The following is a 15,610-nucleotide window of genomic DNA, read 5'->3' as shown; positions in this document are numbered from 1 at the left end:
GAACTTTGATTGGGCAAAGGGGAGGGAGGTAAGGGGAGGAGGCATGGCAGCAGGAAAGATGGTGGAATGAGATGGACATCATTACCCTAGGTACATGTATGACTGCACATATGGTGTGATGCTACATTTTGTACAACCAGAAGAATGAAAGTTGTGCTACAATTATGTACAATGAATCAAAATGCTTTCTGCTGTCATATATACCTAATTTAAATAAATAAGTAAATAAATTTTTAAAAATTCATATTTTCTCTTCTGAGTTCCAACAGAGTGCCAGATTATTGTTACTAAGCCTACCTTTCTGGTTTAGAAACAAACATAATTAGAAAGGGAGGGAGGGAGGGAGGGAGGGAAGGAAGGAAGGAAGGAAGGAAGGAAGGAAGGAAGGAAGGAAGGAAGGAAAGGGAAGGGAAGGGAAGGGAAGGGGAAAGAAAAAAGAAAGAAAAGAAAGAAAACAACATTTATCCTTACAGGTTCTAGTATTTCCTCTTCCAAACTTCTAGAAGTTAGTCAACCCTTCTAAAACTACCCACCTTTTTGTTATGTCTTTTCTTGGGTCATAAAAATGTCTAACCATATTGTGTTCAAGTTGTGTATCTCTCTTGTGAGCCAAATGCACATTTGTTACTTATTTTTAGGCTGTTTCTTTGGTACCCATGTCACAACAAACACCATTCAGATTTCATGCAGTCTTGGAGGACTGGCTTCAAGTCCATTATTCATAGTCTCCATAGACTCTGAAGGAGTAAATTTTGTTTTTTGCTTTTTTTTTTTTTTGTAAATTCAAAAGCTAATGCAAGAAGAAACCCAATTGGCAAGACACATATGGAAAGATACTTTTTCAAAATTCACCAGAGAGAAGCAAATGAAAGCAGCATTAACATACCATTTCATATCCAAAGATAAATATAACAATGCCTAGAGGTAACAAGGATATAGAGTAACAGAAGACTCAGCATAAAACCAGTAGCAGGGTGAATTGGTATAAGCTCCTTTGGGGGAATGACGAGGTGGCATCACCTAGTAAAACTTATGTTGAGCATATCCCCTCCCACCTGGAAATTCCACCCCAATCATATCCTTACACATGTAAGAATGTTCACTGCAGCATGATTACACAATAAGAAGTTGTAATTCTAAATGCTGATCAAGGGGAAAATGCATAAGTACATTGTGGTGATTTGTACAATGGAATCCCACATGGTCATGGAAATGAACGGCCTGAAGTTCTGTATATACACAGATGTACTTAAAATTGTTACACTGAACAAATGAATTGAGTTGCAGAACAAAACCTTGTGGCATAATTCCAGTTATATAAGGTGTTTAGATTGACAAAAACAATTCTATATGTTGTTTATGGGTACACGGATATGAAATAAAAGCTAAAATATGGTTGAGAGAACAGATGCAAATTCTGGACAGTGGTTGCATCTAGGGAGGAAGAGTGGGAAAAGGGATGAAGTTAGGGTGACCAGATGGCTATAACTGGGCCTTCAATGTTTTAAATGTCCTTTTTAGAAAAGACACAATGCAAATATGACAAAATGTTAAGATTTACTAAAGCTTGGTAGAAAGTATGTGGATGTTCATTATATCATTCTCCATACCTTTCTACATGCTTCAAATATTTTCTAACAAAATATTTTTTAAAGAAAGCTAGGACATTTGAGGTTTTGTGTTTAGTAAAAATGGGAGGGGTGGTAAAACTCAGTTGCATTTTCTTAGATTATTTTTGTTCTGGGTTAGCAGCCCTTTACAGAAAACAACACTCTCCACCCTTTCCATATAAAGTGGCCCAGCCATACAGTATATACTGCCAAGATTTTCCTAAGGCTTGCTCCAGGTGAGGAAAAAGCAAGTGCTGCCTCTGGATCTGAAGATGACCTTGGGTATATGGTCTGATTTGAAAGGAAAATTTCAAATTTTAATGATATGTTACCTGTTGGTCTTATGTTACTTTTTTCTCATGTTCTTCTCCCTCCACAATCATTATAGCTCATCCCAGCTGTTGCACCGTAAGGCAAGATGAGCATACCGAGGAGACCACGGTAACCCTTCCTCCCCAGGGTGGGAGAGCTCCAGAATCTGGGGAACCTTTTGCAGTCTCAGTGCCATTTGATTATCATTATATTGTGAAGCTAAGCATCTCACTCCAGAAGCTCCCTCAACAGCCAGACGACCAGACACCAAAGGCAGCAAGGCACATGCCCTACAAGTATTTTATACTCAGACTGGTGGTTCTGCTTTTGCCACTGCAAGTCTGAATCTTACCTTCCATCTCTTTCTTCTTCCCCCCACCCTTTCTTTTTCCTTCCCTCTTTCTCCTCTCCCTTCCTTCCTTCTCCTCCTTTTCCTGTTCCTCCTCCTCTTCCTCCTCTCCCCCACTCCCCCCCGCCCCTCTCTCTCCCTCTCTCTCTCCCATACAACCCATTTCTGACTTTTGATGTGTGTGTTAGGTGACTCTATAACATCTTCCTAAAGGAAATAACTATAGACGAATGTCAAGACTAATCTTCAAGGGTGTTTTATTAAAGGTTGGTCACAAAAGTGAAATACTAAAAACAATTTTGGTATTAAACAAAGAAGAGTTAGTTTAAAAGTCTAGCCATAGAATGTACCTATGGTGGTTTGGAGGAGTGCTCTATAATGTAAGACATGATTAGAAACTATTGTTGATGTGATAAAAGTAAGTATTAAAATATCACAGATAGAACAAACCTATATTTTGTAAAAACACTAAACAGTCTATAAGGATTTAACCCAAAAGTCCTGAGATAATTGCCTGGCACGGGGCACATGAGATATATATATATATATATATATATATATATAAAATATTTGGTAACTATTTGTTATATTTGATAACAATTATGGGAGAAGAGTCAGGGACTAAGGAACAGCTATAAGCATAGGACAGACCTAAATGAATAGTTGGCATTTGAAGGATACTTTCTGATTAAAAGAGACACCCAGCAATGTCTCTTCAACAGAATTGATGTTTTGAAACTAGGAAAATTTACCTATCACAATGACAGTGTGATGACCTATATTTGAATTCACATTTCGATTATATGAATAATACATGAATGTTTTTTTAACGAATCATTACAAATATAGGAAAAATCCTCTCAAGTATGACCCCCCAGTGCTGAACACCCCCCTCCTCCCTGAGGTTAACCACTGCTCTGAGTTCAATATGTTAAGTTTCCAGTTGCTTTTCTGTCTTCAGACACAAATATGTGTATCCACAGAAAATTCTGAGAATGAAGCTGGGTGGTCAGTACAATAGTTTTTGAATATTTAAAATGCTACATGATGATTTTTAAAAATATGTCACAATATGTATTTTTCATATACATTGTATTATGTTGCACTAACACTCTGAATTTTCTTGTTCCACTTAACTAGAGCCTTTTTATATTTATTCAGGTTGACACTTATGGAATCAGTTAATTCCTTTTAACTGCAACGTGTATTACAATGTAAACATGCCATGTATTTTTAGACAATTCCTTTGCTGATGGTACCTTAATTATTTCTAATACTCCATTATATAAGTGATGCTTAAATAACATGCTTAAATAACAAGCGATGCTTAAATAACATCCATAAAATTACTTCTGCAAATGTGCAAGTATTTGTCTAGGAAAGATCATTTAAAATGGACTTAGGTGTCATAGGTGGTGCACATTTCTGGTTTTAATAGGTATTCTCAACTTTCCAATGTGTGCCCATCTAGGTATTCACAATATATAAGATGACTCAGTTTCCCACGTTTTCATCTACACTTGATACTGATTCGTTGATTCACTCAAGTGAATCTGAATCAATAATATTGTAGTATGCACTTGAAAATTTGTTAAGAGGGTAGATAGATCTCATAATGTGTTACCACCCACAAACAAATAAAAATAAAACAAAGGAACACAAGGAGACTTCTGGAGATGGTAGATACATCCATTGTTTTGATCAGAGCCAATGGTTTCATGAACGTACACTTAAAATATGTATAGTTAACTGTAGATCAATATTTCAATAATGCTGTTTTTAAATTAAATGAATATTACAAATCTGATAGGAAGGAAATGGTGTCCCCCTTTATGGTTATTGTGTTTAATAAGGTCGGGCATCTTCTAGTATGTTGGTCTACTGCCCACTTGTAATTTGCTTTCTGAGAATTACTTGTTCATATTTTTGCCCATTTTTCTATTGTTTAAGACATATTTATACACTGGCATTGTTACTACAATTATTATTATCTATGTGTTCGAAAACATTGTAGCTTTATACAGATCCAAATGTAGCTTTCAATATGAAAATTCTTTCAAGGAGAAAAATGACCCCAAGCACACACACAGGGGTGGAAGGACGTCTGCGTCATGTAGGTTCCTAAAGCCTCAGAGTCTCTTGAGAAACTGAAAGACACGCAATTAGGAATCTAGGGAAAATGGCTGGGTTCAGTCATTGTGCAGGTCCTGCATTCCACCTCTCCCCTCCTGCAAAAGGCTGAACAGGCAGCTGCCAGGAAACCTCCTCCCCCACGGCCCACCCCGAGAGAATTTATTATGACAAAAGCCAAGTTATCCGAACAGGGACTGGATGCGTATTTCATCAGTGTCCTCCTGCCGCTGGCTTCCCCATCCTCTTTCTCTAAACACTTTGCAGAGTCTTGTTTACCTCTCAGAGGGAGGCGTCAGACGGTTTGGGCTCTGAATTGAATATTTATAACTGATTTTTCGAAAGGAAGCTCCATGTTATTTACCTGTCTGTCAGGCACCATTGTGCACGGAAGGACACAGTCTGCATGTCTAATGATTTAAAGGCAAACGCTTTTTACCCAAGGACATTTTAAAGCTTAAACATGAAAATAAGCACTAGGCTATACTGACACTTCAGAAACAAAGGCTCAGCTAAAAACGATCAGTCTAAATACAAATTAAGCATGTTTTCCATCTTTTCCCTGTTACTTCTTAATTTTACTTCCAAGAGATCAGGAGTAAAGGGAACTCTGGGCATCTTTTCCAGAGACAGCATTTCTGTTCCATTAGCCTTGTCATTAGGAAGAGTGGAACAAAGAAAAAAGAAGTGGCGTGATAAATGTGGGCTGAGTGACTGAAAATTCTTACAGGTCAAAGACAATAGCCAAAGCTTAAGGTTGACTTATGCAAAGTCTGGCTTTTAATTTTTGAAATAAACACACATAAAAGAAATATCATATGAAACATGATTATATTATGATGAGATCAAGTCGATGTTGAATTTTTTTAATATAGAGATGAAATCTTATTATAGCACGAGAGCACTGTCTTTCCAAGCAATTGCCTTGGAGAAGTGTATGATAATTCCATGTATCTGGCAATTGCTCAAAGTATTTTAAAAAAAACTCCCCTTGGAGTTTCTGTTAGAGCCAGTTTACACACCCACAAGAAATAGTCCATTGCTTTATAATTGCATGACATTTGTAAGCCAAAATCAGCATTGTTGATTTTCACCAGATTAAAAAAAATATATCAAATCCATCCTCAAACAATGTGTATTTGTTATGCATAAGGGAATCGAAAAAATGATGTGCCACTAGCTCTGGAGGCAAGCTGCATCACAAGTGGTAAGCAAATTTTGAAAAATCACAGGAAATAATTCTGCAAGACTTCCACTCATTTGGTGGCATAAATTCTAATAAATTAACTGTTTTGTTTACTAGGCACACCTGACAATCTCCCATATTACAGGATGCACACTTCCCATAACTCTGAAACCCTTACCCAATCTTGGTTTTCTCTACAGTATATCTCTACTGTCATCATTTTTCTGTGTGCTTCTCTTCCTATATCTCAACCTGGGTCTCTTTAACTCTCATCACTGAAGGGTTCTTATTGATCTCATCGACCTTCTCTCTGCCTTATTCCTAACTCAGTCAGATCCAAACAGAAGCCAAAGTAAGAGGGGGACTGACAGTGATAAGAAGGTGCAATCTGCAAGGCTTCCATTCATCCTCAAGACCTTGGGCTCTCAGGCTCCATCCATCTGGTTAAAAGCAGAAAAAATTCAGTAGAAATTCAATGGGTTTAGGTTTCATCATGCTCTGTAAGTTTATACAACAGCAGAGAATATAGCTGAAACAGGCTGTTCTGGCAAGGCCAAATTATTTGTCCAACATGGGAATCATTAGCACCTCATTCATTATAAAATTGGAAAATAGTGCGGTTGGATTCCCTAAAGGGTCAGCTGCCAGATGTAAGCTCAAAAGTTGAAATCATTATACTCTCACAGTGATATTTCTTTACGAGTATAAAATTTAAATTGAATAAAGGACTGCTTAGGGAAAGTAAAAACAATGTGAATCCTAAAAGTTGACCTCAGATTTTTTGAATTGCTGAAGGACTTCCCCAATGCTTGCCCATACCCTAAGTCTTCCTAATTTGATGGGGAAGAGAAAGAAAAATTCCATAGTGAGTGGAACCAAAATTATACCAAAGACATTAAGAGCTCTGTAATTCTAAGACCAAACAGGTGTATAATCAAGATACATGCTACAGCTTCTCCAAGACCTACTGAATAAGCCACACAGAGGAGAAGAGATTATATACCTACATAAAGGTGGTGTGAACCCAAGTTTCTCAACAGTCACCCGCCCCAGATGGTCCATTCCATGCTGCAGAAATAAAACCTTCCTTTTCAGATATAGAAACAACCACAGAGTCTAAGACAGAGTTTTGAATTTGAATTTGCACATTCATGAAACAAACATTCTTCTGAGATGGTGAGAGAGCTCTTTTCTCTCTTTCTCTCTTCCTTCCTTCCTTCCTTTCTTTCTCTCAGTGGGAATTGAACCCAGGGGCATTAATGACCAAGCCACATCCCAAGCCCTTCTTCATTTTTTATTTTGAAACAGGGGCTCACTAAGTTTCTTAGGGCCTCACTAAGTTACTAAGGCTGGCTTTGAACTTGTGATCCTCCTGCCTCAGTCTCCCTGGGCTGCTGGGATTACAGGCATGTGCCACCACACCCAGCTGAGGAAAGCTCTTAACACAGATTGAACATCCCTGTCCAAAATGCTGAGACCAAGGGGCTGGGGTTGTAGCTCAGTGGTAGAGGGCCTGCTTAGCACATGCGAGGCCCTGGGTTTGATCCTCAGCACCACATAAAAATAAGTAAATAAAATAAAGGCATTGTGTCCAACTACACCTAAAAAAATATTTTTTAAAAATGATGAGACCAAAAGTATTTCAAATTTTGGAATTTTTTTCATATTTTGAAATATCTGCAATATAAAGAAATATGTTGGGAAGGGAGATCTAAGTCTAAACATTAAATCCATTTGTTTCACATATACCTTGTACACATAGCCTGAAGGTAATTTTACACAATATTTTTATTGCACCTGCACTTCAACTATCACATGAATTCAGGTATAGAATTTTCCACTTATAGCATCATATTGGCACTCAAAAGTGTCTTGGATTTTGGATTTTAGACTTTCAGATAAGGATGTTCAACTGATATATTTGAATGGTAGTACAGCAGGTTGGGACTGTTAGGTGTCTTATCACAACATTCTTCAAAGTCTAACCCCAGTTCTACATGACTGTCAGGAGCATTAGGCACATGACTTGCTTCCTGGGGAAACACCTCCAGAATGTGAACGCAACGAAACTAAGGGTAACATGAATCTTCCTGGTGTATCACAGCACAATTCTTTCCCACGATGTTCTCCCCTTCCGCTTGAATACGTGTTGTAGCTCCTAGCTTGGTACAATTTACTTTAAAATTCAACGACTTTCCTTTACTATCGCAAACAAGGGCAAAGCCTTATTAAAGGCCTTTTGCCTAGTCCATGGGCAGAGGCATTTCCTCTAGATTTTAATCTCCCCAAACAGAAACAAGGAAGAAGAAAGATAGCCTCTCTGCACATAATCTACAATGATGCATGTGCATGCGCTCAGATTCATCCCAGGGATTTGTCTAGCAAACACTCAAGGGAGAAAGCACAGAATGGTTCTGGAAACCTGTTTGGTGAGATGTACTGAGCAAACAGGTTTCCAGAAATAAAAGCTTTAGCATTTTAAAATCTGATGAAGCATTTAAATACATAGAAAAACAAAGAGAATAATATCACAAAGAACAGTATGCACACAAACTAGATTTAATATGTTTGACATATTTGCTTCCAGGTTTTAAAAAATAAAACATTTTATGGAGACTTGTAATAGTCCCTTTTATGCCCTTCCCTGAAGGCATCCTCATTCAGCCTGCCTACTCACAGGCAGAACTATTCAGAAACTGACATCGTCCCTTACCTTCCACATTTTTATACTTTTATTACATGGTCACAGTTCTATAGCCATAAGCTAGCTTGGTATTATTTTGCAGTACAATTTAAACATATGTATGCATTTACATTTAGAAAATTTATATACTCAGCATAAGTATGTATAGCACTTACAAGGTGCAAATATACAAAATCTATTTATAGTGAATACAAACCACATGCATGTAGTATGCATGTTTATATAGACTCTAAACCAGTTTTCTTCTTTTTTTTTTTTTTTTTTGGTGTGGTGGTACTAGGGATTGGACCCAGGGCCTTGTGCATGCAAGGCAACCACTCAACCAACTGAACTATATCCCCAGCCTTGTTTTCATTTTTTATAATTAAAATACCAATCAAAAGATATCCAAATGTACTGCATTTGTCCACAATGCTGTACTTGACTAGATACCCAGGATTTGAACATTCAAAGTAATATAAATATTTTACTAGAGAAGTCATTTTTCTATTTTGTTGTTGTTTGTTTTGAGAAGTCATTTTTCAAACATGAGGTTTTTTGCATTGTCTTTCTTTCACAGATTAAATTGCTGATCAAATAAACTTCCATGAATATAATAAAGAAAGTTTTGTCTGGGCTTACTGCAGTAGTCAGTCTAGTAAATGGGTCAATTAAACTTTTATCTAGAGTTGACATTTGAATACAGGTGTTATTTACCTGACAGAATCAGGAGTTCAATGATCTCTGCATCTCCCAGAAATGCGGCCACATGAAGAGGGGTTCGTTTCTCAGAATCCTGAAATAAACAATGTCAAAGTTATACAACAGGTCTCTGGCAGCAGGAGGTGCCTTTTGTAGATGGTAAAACATGTGGCTCCCTCTGACGTTAAGGCTTGGGGAATGAGCTTGAAGACCAAACACAAACTGAGGTAAGTCTGGTTATAATTTTCTCTTAGCATACACCATGGTCACATGCACAAAGGATTCCATTTTTTTGTGTCTGTGCATGACATTTGCCTAATTATGGCCCAGATCAGGTCAAGGATAAACCATTATATACTAGATGATGAGCCTCAATTTATTTTCAGATGTTTAGTTTGGTAAAAAAAATTTTTTTTCCAAACCTACCTTAGCAACAAAGTGCAAAACTTTCAAAGATTTACTTTCTTTCTGAGGGAACACAGTGGAATTGTTCATAAGGCCATGAAACTTAATTACAGTCACTTTCTCCTTTCTATCCTTATCCATTGTTGCCTAGACTCCTGCCCCTTTGCGTAGTGCTGATGGGATGCCTACTCTCAGCCAAAACCAAATTCTGGGGTCAGAGGGGTGACCACAAGAGGCCTGGTCCCTGCTTTCATGAAATGTGCATTCCAGTGGGAAGGCTGACAATAGTCACAAAAATAAACAACCTATGAGATCATTTCACATGTCGTGCTAAAGACTGCGATTTCAAACAAAACGGGACTTGGAGATTATAGAGATGGGAGTAAAAGCGGTAAGGCCTTTCTAAGGATGTTGATATTTAAGCTGAGAGCTGGAGGCAGATTTAGTTTCTGTTTTACAGATGAGAAAAGTATGACTCAGATAGATTGATAAATTCCTCAAGACCCCAAAGGTAAGTAACAGAGCTAAGGTCCGACCTTTGCCTATAAGACCCCAGTTTCTGTCCTTGAACAGGCACTTAACACATTGTGCTGAGAGACACAATACAAAGATAGGGTGAGAGCAGGATGGCATGCAGAGAAAAAAATACAGCTTCCCCACCTGCAATTAGAGATAATAATATCTACCTTTGAGGGCTGATAAGAGGAGTCCAGATAATGTGAGCAAATAAAGCCCAGGTAAGCAGAGGCAGGTGCATGGCTAGTGCACCATCCGTGGGCACTCTTGTCATCAGCATAGATATGTGTGTGATCTCTTTCCTCCAAGACTGAAACTTTCTGAAGGGAAAGAACGGCTCTTGTTCCCCTTTATTCTCACAGTACCATCAGAGCTGGTGCTTAGCATAAACTGGCTGAAATGAACTAGTCTACATGCCTGGCTTCTTCCACAAACTTCCATCAACTACTCCATGACAATGGTGACCAAAACCTGGATGCTACATCTTTATGGTTTCTCCTAAAACCAGCATGTGTTCTGGTTTCCAGATTCTTGGATTCACCATTGATTTTAATCACCATTTCCATTATCACTTAATTATACAATCAACTTACCAACCCTTGACTAGCCCAAGGATATTATTTTATGCTCTGACCATTGAGGCCCTCCGCTCTTCATGGCTCAATAATATCTAAAGCAGATGACAGACAGGGGATGTGACAAGAATTGATCATCCAATCTGGCCATTTGTTGGAGGTTCTGGAAAATGGTTTTATGAAGATATGGACTAACATTCAGTGGATAAAAAGATGAATTTGAATTAGATGGAAACTTATGTTGTCTATGAATGGCTGTAGACAATTGCTATGGGCAAGGCAAAATAAAGCAATCACATAGCTAGGCCTGGTGGTACATGCCTGAAATCACAGAGGCTTGGAAGGCTGAGATAGGAGGATCACAAGTTCAAAGCCAGCCTCAGCAAAAGTGAGGTGCTAAGCAACTCAGTGAGACCTTGTCTCTAAATAAGATACAAAATAGGGTTGGGGATGTGCCTCAGTGCTCAAGTGTCCCTGAGTTCAATCTCTAGTATTGTCCCCTCCAAAAAAGCAATTATGGGGCTGGGGTTGTGGCTCAGTGGTAGAGCGCTTGCCTTACATGTGGAAGGCAATGGGTTCCATCCTCACATATAAATAAAAATAAAAGTATTGTGTCCACTACCAATTTAAAAAAATAAACTAAAAAAAAGGCAATCATATAAGTATAAAATAATGATATGAGTTCAGTCAGATACATGATCATGGTAAACCTATAACACTGCATTACCCTGTCTTTGAAAATAAAGATTGAAAGTGCATTTGCTTATTTGAGAATCAAATATACTCATTTACGCAATGAACTATACAAATGAGAGGATCAGACAAATATTTTCTATTCCTTTTTATTCTATTGGTATACCTAAGAAATTTCCATTTTAACTCCACATTCCCTTTGAATCTTCATTATATCTACTTAAAATTTACTTCTGGGGCTTGGGATAAAAGTTATATAATTATATGTTCTTCTGTGAATTGAATTAGATCCAGAGTTTGGTTCAACAAATTCAACGTTGCCCAAGTGATTAAAACAAGGACTATTCCAACCCAAATTATGACTTCATTTGACCTGAAGCAAAGTCAATGCTCTGAAAACTTGGCCTTAAATGAAAAGACAAGAAAATTCCAACATCTCTCCCTGCCTTGCAAATTTGGTTGGTCTGTCATTATATGACTGGCTTTACTGACTCTAGCTCTACTGATATGACACAACTTGTTCAAGCTAAATTTTCTATAATATAAAAAGGGTGTGCTCTGTGAGATCATATTGTAAAAATTCTTATGAGGGCTGAGGATGTGGCTCAAGTGGTAGAGTGCTCGCCTGGCATGCGCGGGGCGCTGGGTTCGATCCTCAGCACCACATACAAATAAAATAAAGATGTTGTGTCCACTGAAAACTGAAAAATAAATATTAAAATATTTTTAAAAAATTCTTATGAATCCCAGCGTTACTGTCAAGATGCAAAGATTCCCTGCAGCTTCCAGGACAACGATGGTCATTGCCACTCCCCTTTAGTGACATGGACAGGTAATTTCAGAGAAGAACTGTATTCAGGCAGCCGTCGTTTAGCTCACAGAAGCAGCAGAATATAAAAAATCACATGTGCTATTAAGATCTTAACCAAAATAACAGTGTATTTCCACTACTAACCAAGGGTTGCTAACACCTGTTCTATAGCAAGGAACCGAGCTGTGTACAAGGATCACAAATTGAGGGGTGGATGATGGAGCCACAGTAATCACCACATTTAATAAGCTGAAATTGGCCAGAAGGTTGCATTACATACTCTGTCAAACTATAAGGCCTCCCTACTTTGCCACAGTTAAACTAATAGAGCAGGAGATACACTGATAGAAGGAGGTGGTTTGGAAGAAAAGGGAATACTGGTAATAATATATCAGTAAAAAATGGGTTCAAGGTCAAAGATAACCCTAGGGTGTCTAGAAGAAAAAACAAACTTATCTGGAAATTATTGAGTGCTTTTATTTTATTTCTTCTATAATGCCTTCTCATCTATTCTGCCTCTTGATCTCATAACATTCCTATCAGGGGAGACAGACCTTTTACAACTGTGTTCTTCAACCTTATCACCATTTAATGGGGAAAAAAAAATGTGAGCCCTGCATAGGATGTACAATTTGCCCAACAGAGCAAATTGATGTCAAAGAATTAGGTGTCCTAGCACCCAAATGGAAACTTTTTTCTTGATAGGAATGAAAGTAAAAACACTATCTTACAGGTTGCCTTAACAGTCTAAAAGCCTTTTCATTATAATCCCCAAGAAATGCTAGAAAAAAAATGTGACAAATATACAGTAGACATTCTTTAAAAGAGCTTATAAAAAATTAAATAAGAAAGGGCCAGAAAGGGAGAGTAAACTGGGAACCAAAGCTGGAGGCAGAAGTCAATACACCAGGGGTGTGGGACTTAACAACCTACAGGGGACAGGAGACAGGCAGAGAATCAGAACTGAGCCCTTCACACAAGGAAAGACCCTTGCAGTGAAATGACAAACTTGAAAACAGCCAAACATTCACACGGGCTGATGACAAAGAGACGCCTTGTCCTGGGCTCTTAGTGGGGGAACAAAGATGTTTCCACTGAACATCTGCAATCCCAGAGTTCACCCTCTGTGTTTGGGGGTTCTGAATTTACAATACTTTCATAGTACAGGAACTTTCAAGTTGAAAATAGGCATAAAAGTGGGGTTTAAGACACACTAAAACAAAACGTAGCTGGAGAGATGTGCTCTCTATCCAGGAAACCCAGGACGCCCAGAGATTAGATCTCCATCAAAGTCGAACTCACATGCTAAGCCACAAGACCCTGGTGAACACAATTCACCACAGCAAGAGTCAGCAGACATCACCAGCAAGAACTTGAGGTGATGACAGAATCAGATAGAGATTAGGCATCATGTTTAAAACAACTTAAGACATTACAGACAAAGCCTAAGGGGAAAAAACACTGTTTCTGAAAAACAACAAATTTGGAAACCAGGTGTGATGGCATGCACCTGTAATCCAGCTACCTGAGAGTCTAAGGTGGGAGGATCATTTGGGCCCGGGAGTTCAAGACCAGCCTGGGCAACACAATGAGATAGTGAGACTCCCATTCCCCAACCCCTAAAAACTGGATTGAGGGAGACATGAAGGAAGTATTATGGGAAGCAGCCCCAACACATGATGTTAGAAATAATCTAAAACTTTGGTCTAAAAGGGATGAAAGCTGGAAGAGTAGAAAAAGAAGGAGGGAAAGAAGGAAAAACTAAGCATGGTGATTTTGTGTTATGCATTATAATGATTTATTCAGCCATATTTTCTAGACATAAACATTTATTTTAAAACTTTTAGGGGCTAGGGATAGAGCTCACATGCACAAGGCCCTGGGTTCAGCCCCCAACACCAAAAAAAAAAAAAAAAAGAAAGAAAGAAAAAAAAAACCCTTATATGCCAGACATTGTTTAGATGTTAGGAATACAAAGCTTAAAACATCCAGTCTTCCCACCCTGAAGAAACTCATAGTATAGTCTCCGAATTTTGAACTTTTGAACAAAAATAACAACAGGGTAGTGGCAATAATGATATTCATTATGTCAAGTGATTTATGAAAATTATCAAATGCAACGAGACTAATGTCTTAGTGAATTTCCCCCAAGCTCATCTAATTATGTATTAGGCTAGACAGAAAGTCTCAATAGACAAGGAAAAAAAAATTTCTTTTGAAATGAGAAATAAACATAACTTGCTCAGGACCCCCTTGCTCAGTCCCTGGTGACTCCCGCTTATCTAGGAACTTTGGAAGCCCTGGGCCAGACTTCCAGGTCCATCACCCAGCCAAACATAAGCCTTACTGGTTGCCTTGGGGGTCATCTCTGGTTCAAAATTAAAGTCACTTCTAGGCACAGTGCCCAGCTAAGCACACTCACCATTTGTCTCTATCTTTTGTCCAACTGGACTTTCTATGGTGACCAAAAGATAGTGAGTGGCACATAGATTTTCACAACACCCATAGATACAAGGGGGGAAATAACTTGAAACAAGCACATTAAGTGTAGCACACACCAGAACTGGCTCATCAACATAGCTTCAAAAGCTTGTCCAAGTATCACAAAAGGAAGGTCTTTTTTCCATCACACATTAGCTCTGACTCCCAACAACCCTTTGTACACGGATTCAGACTCATGAGAAGAGAGAAGACCCAGGCTCTTCTAGAAGGAAGGAAAAATAAACCCTCCCTTTCTATGAATAGCCAAAGACACACACACACACAGCCAGCTGGGGCTGAGCTAAATTTGCAGTATGTCGTAGAAAGATCAGGCAGAGGAAGTTTCTGAGTCGTCTGTTTACCAAAGAAGAAACAGATGAAAGAAAACAAGGAACTTGAAGTTTGTGCATGCAAAGTGAGTTTGACATGGGCAGAGAGGCCTTCTGGCAGCTAAAAATACTATGTAGACAAGAAGTTGAGGGGGCACCCCCAAGCCTCAGTTTTGAAGATTAAGAATTGCTTATCACATGCTTTGGAAATTATCATCTAAAAGTGTGCAGTCTACTTTGCATTTGAAATATCTGTCTTACAACAAAACAAACATTCCTTCCTACATATGAATATCTTACATACTAAGGCAGACAGATGGAACAATATTAGGAAAACAAGTCCATGAAATATAAAAGTTAAATTCCAATCATCGACCCAAACTTCCACTAAAATCAAAGAAGCTGGGAAATAAAGGTCAGCTTAGACCTAAGGAACTTCATGATACTGAACAGAGACAACCAGAGGCAAGCCATGTCAGAAGAAACTCTGAACACAAACTAGGTACCTTGGAGATACTTGAAATCACATGAGTAAAAGAGCCAAAGACAGATTTAAATCCAACAATGTGCAAAATGGGAAGGAGGCTGAGTCTTAAGGCAAGGAACTCAAGCCTGGGAGGGGAAAAGGAAATCAAAGAGGAGAAAACAAATGTCATGTCTCTCAAAAAAAATTTTGTGTTTACTTGCAATTTTTAACTCTTCATAAATACGGAGAAGTATTTATGTAACAGACCTACATGTGCCCATTGGCAAACACAAACATGTTAACATTTTTCTATGGCTGCCTCAGAACCCTGCTTTTAAAAATGCCTTCAGGGATAAAATGCC

The 15,610-nt window shown here is 38.3% G+C and overlaps 1 protein-coding gene across 1 annotated transcript in view; it reads right to left on the bottom strand.

Moving 5' to 3' along the window:
* The window catches only part of LOC144257311 (uncharacterized), a 138,965-nt gene that overhangs the window by 50,813 nt on the left and 72,542 nt on the right, over nt 1–15,610 (bottom strand). The window contains 1 exon segment of the mRNA XM_077803516.1: nt 8,988–9,066. Within this exon segment, the coding sequence (XP_077659642.1) occupies nt 8,988–9,066 (79 nt within the window).

The sequence above is a fragment of the Urocitellus parryii genome, chromosome 10 (assembly GCF_045843805.1).
Source record: "Urocitellus parryii isolate mUroPar1 chromosome 10, mUroPar1.hap1, whole genome shotgun sequence".
NCBI classification, from domain to species: Eukaryota; Metazoa; Chordata; class Mammalia; order Rodentia; family Sciuridae; genus Urocitellus; species Urocitellus parryii.
Note: the sequence above shows the minus strand (reverse complement) of the source record. Positions and strands in the feature narration are given on the sequence as shown.